Genomic DNA, 9,177 nt, shown 5'->3' with positions numbered 1-9,177 from the left:
TCGTACGCATAGGTAACAATTACATTATATTTTTTTATTTTATTTACAATAATATTGTTTTTTGTTAATTTTTATTAATAATCTGTCTTTTATTTCATCGTATTATATTTTCGTGTAATTTATGTAATAAAAAATAATATTAATGAGGTTTCACAAATTTTCGAATATTTTGATCCTTTTCATATTTCCATAATTATTAGTTTTTTTAGTTTATTGTGCGTTAATTTATTTATTTAATATTTTCCTAATTAAATTTTATTTAGATTAATAATTTGGACTTATTTAGTTTAAATTTTATTCTTAGCTAATTAAACAACATAATCTGTCTGTTTGTTTTTAATTAACAAGTATTTACTCCTACTCTAATTTTATATTATTCATATTTATATATTTTCTCATTTTTGTTAAATATTTCAATTATTCGTAGAGTTAATTTTAGATTTTTTTAGTGTATCAAATCAATTCTTTTTGACATTCTTGCCAAAATAACTTTGTATAATATTTAAAAGTCGGTAATTGTTTATTTACCTTTTTTAATACCACTTCTTGCTTTCGGCAAATATCAGCAAAGTTAATTTAAATGTCACCAAGTTCAACAATTTCACTCAGAACTGTAGACTACTGCCAGTGACACTGTATTTTTTGCTTTTTAATTTTCACACAAAGTAATACTATTTTCATAATAAGTATGTAACTTTTTCCAAAAAGTATTCAAATAATTTTTTAGCAAAAATTTGGTAAAATTTTTTTGTAATCGTTTATATCTTTTCTTCGTTATATTTGCATTAAATTTGAAAATTTATTTTATTTCCGTTGAAAAAATATTTTTTTCCAAAAATATATGCACATTTCATAAATTAAAATTTTCTGGTTTGTAAACTTTCTCAAAATATATAAATTTCCACTTAGTACATTTAAACGCGCAAAGTTCGCAAATAACTTTCGTTTTTATTTTGTGAGTAATTCAACTGCACGAAAGGCACTTAAGTTCACATAATCTGTAAGCACAAAAGTATTGTTTCAACAAGCTTTAATCACAAAATGATTTTTAAAAAATGTCCAGTAATTCGCATATAAAATTTAAAATTTTTATAAATTTCTAACAGCCCACTTATGGAAGATCAATAACACTTTCAGTGAACTTATCTTAAAAATATATGTATGTATTTAAAACACGTCTTCCAAGCAAACTGTTTCAACATACAAGAGAAAATCACATTTTCCTTAACAGTTGCATTGACAAAACACCGTGTATAATTCATACAAGTGTCTGTATGTTTGTGTGAAGGCACTTTAATTCACATACATATCTAATAAAATCATCTTTGGGGCACTCTATGCTACAGATATGTTTGTATGTTGGCACGTCTGATGCTTTGCTTTGCTGCTGAAGCTTCATTACAAGGCACTCGCACTACTCGACGAGACGAGAAAACTGAAAATCTTTCCAATTCGTCCGATAAACGCGTCCACGACCGTCGCTAGTTGGCGTTCGATTGCCGCAACACCGAGTGACACAAACTGCAGCAACCAACTACCCATAAGCAAMAGCAACAGCAACGCTAACAGCAGCAGCAGCTACAGCGAGAGCAGCGCAGTCGCCGAGCGGCAGCAAAGTTGGCAATCGGCAGCCAGAAGTCTACAGCGAGTAGCATACGCCGGCATCTCGTGCCACAGACGTGAACTCAGCCAGAGAACGTAAAGTATAGTGTGTATGTATGTGAGCACGCGGCAATAGCGACAGCGGAACAGTGTTGCTTAGTCTTCGAATTTATCCCCTTTCATAATGGAGATAAGTTTTTAGGGCAAAAAGTTATTTAATCTCACACTTCTTAAACATATGAAATAGATGTTCATGTAATTATTTTGAATAAATGTAAAATAATAATTACCATATCATAAAAGATGCCTATATTTCACCGGTACGGCAACCCTACTTCACTTTTGTTTATTTACATTCCAAGCTGCAGTCACATACAGCACCTACACATTCACACGAGTATATCCCGCACATGAAAACAGAGCATTTCCATTGAGCGGCTTGCACTCACTGTTAGCTCGCTGTTAACGGTTGCTGTTAGACTTAACATTTGTATTAATTTTTTCGACCAGTTGACTTGCAATATGTATAAAGCGTTTTCGACCAGTTGCCTGCATGCTATGCAGCATTGTTGTTGCTGTAGTTGTTGTTAGCAGCCGGATTTGTGTATTTAGCTGTGCCTTCGTATCGAGTCAGAATTAATGAATGGTGCGGTCAAATAATTATGGGCATGGCGCGTTAACTTCGGCAGAAGTCGTAATTCTGTACGTGTTTGTATTGATAGTATATGTGTAGCGCTTTGGTTCGGGTTAGCGTAGTTGTCTACTTGTTAATGATTGTTAATCATATCATTTAGCATTAAAGCGTGCAAATTGGGGAGGCGAAGATTGAGAGAATTAATGAATGAAAAAAAATACATACAATCAACACTTAAATATGTATACAAATACATAGAAAATTAAGAAATTAAGAAATTAATTCGACGGTTTTTAATATTGTTTACGTTTTTGAAATAAGCACTTTTTAATAAACGAAATAATTTATCAATATTTATCATACCCGCGATATAGTAAGCTGCATATGAACATATTGGAAATTTGATGAAAAGCAGAACGAATCAACAGGCTCATAAATCAATTTCCACGTCAATCATATATAGAAGTAGTAATAAAGGTTACTGTCATATCAAATTTCATTCAAAATATGGATTCGACCCCAAATGACTCACTTTTCAAAAATTTTTAAATTATAGATGTCGCTCTTCACTGTGATTCTCACCGCCAAATTTATGGGTTTATGGTTTTTGATAATAACATTTTTTGGGCGTGACAAAAGATTTTGCCTTTGTATAATAAACCCCCCAGTAACCGATTATTTCAATTTATTCAATGTTGTTGGACAAGGTCATCAGTGATAATTGTTTGTCGTGTTAGTTGGTGCAAATTATTCAAAAGGGGTCGAGAACGCATTGATGAAGTGCCGCGGCCGTCAACATCAACTGGTGATCAACACTTCAATAAAATATAGAAATTAGTGCTTGAGAATCGACGATTAATAGTCAGATATCTTACCGGTATCGTTAGAATATCATAAAAGTCAATGAAAATCATTTTGGACTAAGAAAAGTGAAATCTCCTTTGGTTCCAAAATCTCTTAAATTTTTTGAAAAGCATCATCGTGTTCACGTCTGTGAAACAATGCTTTCCGACTACCAGAGTGTCATGAAACGTATTATTATAGCCGAAGAATCTTGGATCTATACTTACGACGCAGAAAGAGACGATCAATCTGACAAATATGGTGGCAAAGGTGGGTTGAAACCGAAAATTCATGTCAAAGCAGGTCGAAACCTTGGTTATTTTGACAATTTTCTTGGAATATCGAGGTATAGTATGCTGTGTCCGACTGGAATTCTATTTGAGTGATATGTAACGTTCAAATTATAGTTGAATATAAATAGAAAACCACTGGTTTCTATTTGTTTTCTAGATTCTTAATCTATTATGGTTAACGAAGGTGCTAACTTTTGATTCTGCTAGAACTTAATTTTGGTTTGATAGAAGTAGTTTTTTTGTTTCTTTTCTACAAAATTTTCTTATTCTCATTGATTGGAGTTATGCAATTCTTTTAACGCCTCAGGATGTTACTTTGAATCAATTTTGATTAATTTCTAAATATCGATGCTTCTAATATTACTTTGGCTAAGCGTTCATTAATTCGTTATACGCACACATAAATATTTAAATACATTCAAATAAAATATGACTTTGTAGGACCGCGAAATTACACGATTTCAATTTAAAATATAGCTCTTCGAGTACATTACAGTCTATAAAATGCTTGCATGTACCAATTACTGTCTATTTTGGCAAGATTACCCAATCACAACAGCTGTTATGTCAATTATTTTACTCTAGCGTTGCGCATAGGTCAAGAATCTCCAAACACATATGTAGTAGATTTGTATTTGCTTGCATTTTTTGAAGAAAAAGTAATCAAAGTGCAATACTCACCACACCGACGGCATGCCGTTGCCGCAGCTCAGCAGCAATTTCGGCAAATTTGCATAGAAATCCCATTTCGAACGACTGCAGGCAGCCGAGGTAGGAGCACACGAGCAAATCGCGTGCTTGGCGAATTAGAATGGAGCGTGTGCACGCCGTATAGACAGGATAAATGGCGGCGAGGTGTTTGTCAATCAGCGCAGCGATGCCCGCGTCCTTTACGAGCAGCGGCAAAGGGAAAGAAAGCAAAACACATTATTAACAAAAGCAGACTTACGGTAATGAACAGACAATTGTGTGGAAAATGTATATAACATTTCTTTAAAAAAAGTGTTAAAGTGCAAGAAAAGGTGTGTAAGTGCGACGGGCGGTCAGTTCAGTCAGGTAAATGGTGGTGTTGCTTACCATGTGTATAGCGCAAGCCAATTGCTCCTCCTTGACAAGTGGTGGACAGCTGCTGCTGATACTCATGAGCGACGGTTGTTGTTGTTGGAGCAATTTTACTCTGGCTACATCAGCGGCAACGGTTAAGCTCTTCAGCTTGCCAGCTTGTAAGCTCTGTGTTTGTTGTAGTTGCTGGCATTGTTGTTGCATCCGTCTTGTCTCTTGTTCGACAGTTAAATCAGGCGAGTCATCAACTTCGACTTCAACTTCAGTGGCCGCCAAAGCGAGGGTGTCGCGCTTATGCTCGGCAAAGGTCAACGGTGTTGTTTGCTGCTGTTGTTGTTGTTGGTCAGCACTGACATTCGAACTGCCGCTGTCCATCAACACTGACGATGACGGCAAACTAAAGTCAATATCATCGTAAGCCAACACCGATTGTTCGCTTGTTAAGTGCGCTTCTTCTTCTAGCCCCAGCGACGCCTCCTCTCCTGTCGTGCTTTCTGTGTGCGTTGCTGCGTCGCCCTGTCGCTCACTTGTGGCAATTAATGTAGTGGTGCACGCCTTATTCTCAACTTCCTCATACACCCCCTCTGGCTCTGCCTCCGCCTCCGCCTCTTCCTCCTTCTTTTCTTCGAGAGCGGTGAATTGCTGGGTGCTGCGGCTGTGCGCTGCATCCGACACCTCAGCGCCAATCGATTCTTGGCACTTTTCATCTCGCACATACAATTTGGTGGCGGTTGTTGTTGCYGCTGTGGAATTCGTTGCATTTGTGACCGCCTGTTGATGCTGACCCGTCAGCCGATCTCTGCACCGCTTCAAATATGTGCGCACGCGCGATTTGCTGCGCTGCACCGGCTTCTCTGTTGTCATCGCCGTTGTTGTAGTTGCTGCAATTGCATTAATATTCAAATCGATATCGACTTGGCAACACCGTTCGTTGCCATTGACCAAACAGAAGCAATTTTTCCGTTGTTTCTCCGCCAACTCCACATAGCGACCACCATCCTCCTCCCCGGAATACCAAATCTCCTCGGCGTCGTCTTCCTCTTGCGCAATTGGTGCAGTGGAACCCGTGCTTCGTACCCCGGCCATTATGTTGGTCTCATTTGCTGCTGTTGTTGCCGCATTTGCCACATTGCCACAGATCCAGCTGTTAAGGCCGGCTTCATGGCTCTCATCAGCTGTGTTGGTGCAACATTTAGTGGTTGCTGCTTCTGTAATCGTTACTGTTGTTGTTGTTTTTGCTGGTATCGATTTTGTGTCATTCACCGGCATAACCAGCACCTCCGCCAAGTGTTCTTCGGAGTTGCCGTTTATATTGTTGCAATTGTTCTTGCAATTATTTGCAGCGTTTGTTGTTGTTGTTAATATTGCAACGCTATGCTCTTCACCCTCAGGTGGCCTACTTGTACTATTGCCACTTTGACCGTTATTTTCATTGTTACTTGTGTTGTTGACATTGTTGTTACTGGGCTGTGGATTCGCCTGAAGCGGCAGAAAGAGAAGATAGCAAGGAAAACTTAGTAAAGGTTTATGCAAATATATAAGTGTGTTTATATGTACATAATTTGTCCATTTGTTTATAATTAGTTGTTGGTATATTGCTGTTGTTGTATATATGCATTGACATCGAATTATATTCTAACAATAAAAACTTCGATAAAATAGTTTTTAAAATTACTGTTGGACAGTTCGGATACCGAAAGTACTCTGAACTTATTTTTCATAAAGTTCAAATATATTGGATTTTGAAAACTATCGTTCCAGAAAACTTTATAAAACCTGAAAGTAATGTTCACTAGATTCCCAAGCAACAGAAAACTCAGAAGCTCAAAGAGAGAAACCGAAAGAAAATGAAAGAGAGTTAGGAACATTTAGCACTTGAAAGTACCAAGTAAGTATAAGAATATCGCTGTATTAACCAGTCCATTCTGTAGTAAAAGGTGTCTCAGTCTAGATCATAGCACATTCAAATTGATACGACAACGTCGAAACCTAAGGATAATTATAATTGTTTTCGTAGTACCACTGGGTGCTCATGTATGAACTTTAAAGAGCTGCTTCATAAGGAAACTGTATTGCGCTTTTAAAGGAACATAATATCTTTATAAATATTAAGGTATATAAATCATAGAGCAATTCCTATACATACATTTTCATTAGCCAACATAAGCTCTAAAATAGAACTCCCCTTATTATGAAAATTTATCTCATCTTTTATGGAGGTCTCTGAAGCTAACATCTGCTGAAGTGGTGATGGATATTCAATATTCTTTGTCGGAGTGTATTTTCGTCTGTTTTAAATAGGTTTCTGAGTAACACTTTCTTTCCTACGAAATTTTTCTACAAGATCATCCAAACTTTTGTTGGCTAATTTTTAGCTCTTTATTTATTTATTTATTTTTTTTTTTTTGGAAAAATATTAAATTATCAAAAAAAAATCGTTTTCGGGTCCTTTTTTGACAAAATATTTTTCAACATTTTTATAACGGGCGATCCAAGTAGAGTTAATTTTTTCACTATCCTTTTTTTTAACAGATCACGCGTGAGTTGTGTCAATCTGTCATGTTATTTTTCTTCAGTATCGTTTGGCATTTCATTATGAAAAGACTTACACTGAAGTCCTTGAGACCCAGCATATAGTGAAAGAAATTCGGCGATTCGGCGACGTTCGGAGGAACTCGGATTGACGTACTGAACGACTTGTCACATTTCATGTTGATATCTTAAATAAACAGCGTGCAGCTAGTGAAACAACTGACAGCGCTTGATCTTACCAGCCGGCATCGCTTCACTTTATGGGTTATTGAAAAGTTCCAAGAAGATTAGACGTTTTCGTACGAAATTTTGTTCAACGATTAGGCCAATTTCTAGCTCAATTTATGTGTAAACAAGCGAAAGTGTTGCTTTTAGGACGAAGAGCAACCTGAAGACATTCAAAGGGTACCATTTCATTCAGAAAAACAACAGTTTGATGTGATTTGTGGGCCAGGAGAATCATCGGTTCAAATTTCATCAAAAATGATGCCGGTGATAACGTAAAACTTCATTTTGACCGTTATTGCACCATGATATGATGTCAGACATTGGAGCTCATGATGTTGGCGAAATTGGGTTTCAACAAGACAGCGCCACTTCTCACGCATCGCATCATTTAATGGATTTATTGAGAGAACACTTCGGTGAGAAGAAGAAGGTGAGTCACCGTTTGACTTTTTCCCGTGGGGATATGTACTTGTAAATCTAAAGTCTATGCGGACAAAACCCGCTTTGATTCAGACCTCCAAGCAAAATATCACACGTGTCATTCGCCACTTACCAGTCAAAATGGTTGGACAAGTCTTCGAAAATTGGACTCAACGGATAGACCGTAATATACAGATAATATACAAAGCATAAATGGGCAAAAATGTCCTTTCGAATGATAATCAACATTGCCCATTTAAATTGAAATTTCTATGCTTTTTTCTTAAAAAAAAGTAGGCAACCTCGAAATGGATCACCCTTCATTAGTATTTGACAATTCTTGGCTTTACTGCTCAGTGTGTATATATCTTAATCATTAGTCCCTCAAGTAATGTGGTTCTCATCCGCACACCACAGTTCTTCGTAATCTTAACGTTGGTTCTAGACTTAAAGGAAGTTTTTTTTACTATGACAATTTATTATTGTCATTCAAATAACAAGTGTGATCCCATGGGGTTCTAAAAGTTTTAGATTCTTGTATTTGTGATTATTCTTAATTAAAGAAAGAAAAGCACAACGTAAATACGGTGATCAAAAAATTTTCTTTTCCCATACCTTTTACTTTATATCAATATGGACTCAAAACAAACTGTCCAGTTTACCGAGTTGTCTATGTACTATTTTTGTCTATATTTTTCTATTCTTTGATGATGCTAGAGGTATCAGAAATAGTCTAAATTTTCGATCAGAAGTATACTTATATTTAAGTGGTAGACATACGAGACTTTTCAGTTGATTTTTGTTACACTTTATTTACTTTTTTTTTTTTTTTTTCAAAGAGCTTTCTGTTGGAAAAGATGAAAGGAGATAGTCCCAACGTCACTCTCGCCCCTATTCATTTAGGTACATACTAGCTCTACACAGCAAAAAATGGTAATTTGCTTCAAAACACTTTTTAATTTTCACCATTTCCCTGAAGGCATTTTCAAACGTTCGCGTGCTGATTTTCACATGCTATCGTGTGGCGAATAAATGTAAATTTAAACATTTTGCTATTTACAGTTAAGTCAACAATGCCATGACTTATTATCAATATCTGATTAAGCCATGTAAGTCTGTGTGTGTGGAAATCAGAACTATAGTAATTATGCGTGTTTGTAGCTGTGTGTAGCCGAGCAATTGAGGACAAACATCGATCGCATAAAAGGGGCTTGGTGAATTGGGGGCATAAAAAAGAACAGACATGGTGTGGCAAATGGTTTAACATAAGTTAGTATGTAATACGCAACAACAGACGTATAATGGCCTGTAAGCAGGTGGATGGAATTTCAGAATACGAGGAAGTGTAGAGCATTTAGTTGGCAGAGTGAAGTCTCGGAAATTTTATTGCAACAAATTTATAAACAGATTGTGTGCTAGCGCTGAATACAAAATACATCATATCTTTGAATAACGCAAGTCATGTTGAACTGCTTCTTATTTTGTATATGTTTTCATTTTTATTACATCTCTTAGCGAGTGTGCTTAATAGAGGTATTGTGCCAAGTAATCATTTTGTATTGG

The 9,177-nt window shown here is 36.2% G+C and overlaps 1 protein-coding gene across 4 annotated transcripts in view; it reads right to left on the bottom strand.

The window, feature by feature from the left end:
* LOC108969628 overlaps nucleotides 1–9,177 on the bottom strand; it is a 170,613-nt gene that overhangs the window by 136,656 nt on the left and 24,780 nt on the right. For all 4 annotated transcript variants that reach the window (XM_018934465.1, XM_018934467.1, XM_018934468.1 and 1 more), the window contains 2 exons: nucleotides 4,450–5,913; nucleotides 4,054–4,260 (listed from right to left, as the gene is read on the bottom strand). In XM_018934465.1, coding sequence (XP_018790010.1) covers nucleotides 4,054–4,260; nucleotides 4,450–5,913 — 1,671 coding nt within the window. The remainder of the gene's footprint in view (nucleotides 1–4,053; nucleotides 4,261–4,449; nucleotides 5,914–9,177) is intronic.

The sequence above is a fragment of the Bactrocera latifrons genome, unplaced genomic scaffold, assembly GCF_001853355.1.
Source record: "Bactrocera latifrons isolate USDA-ARS-PBARC rearing strain unplaced genomic scaffold, ASM185335v1 scaffold_26, whole genome shotgun sequence".
NCBI classification, from domain to species: Eukaryota; Metazoa; Arthropoda; class Insecta; order Diptera; family Tephritidae; genus Bactrocera; species Bactrocera latifrons.
This window is presented reverse-complemented; position numbering and strand designations above follow the sequence as displayed.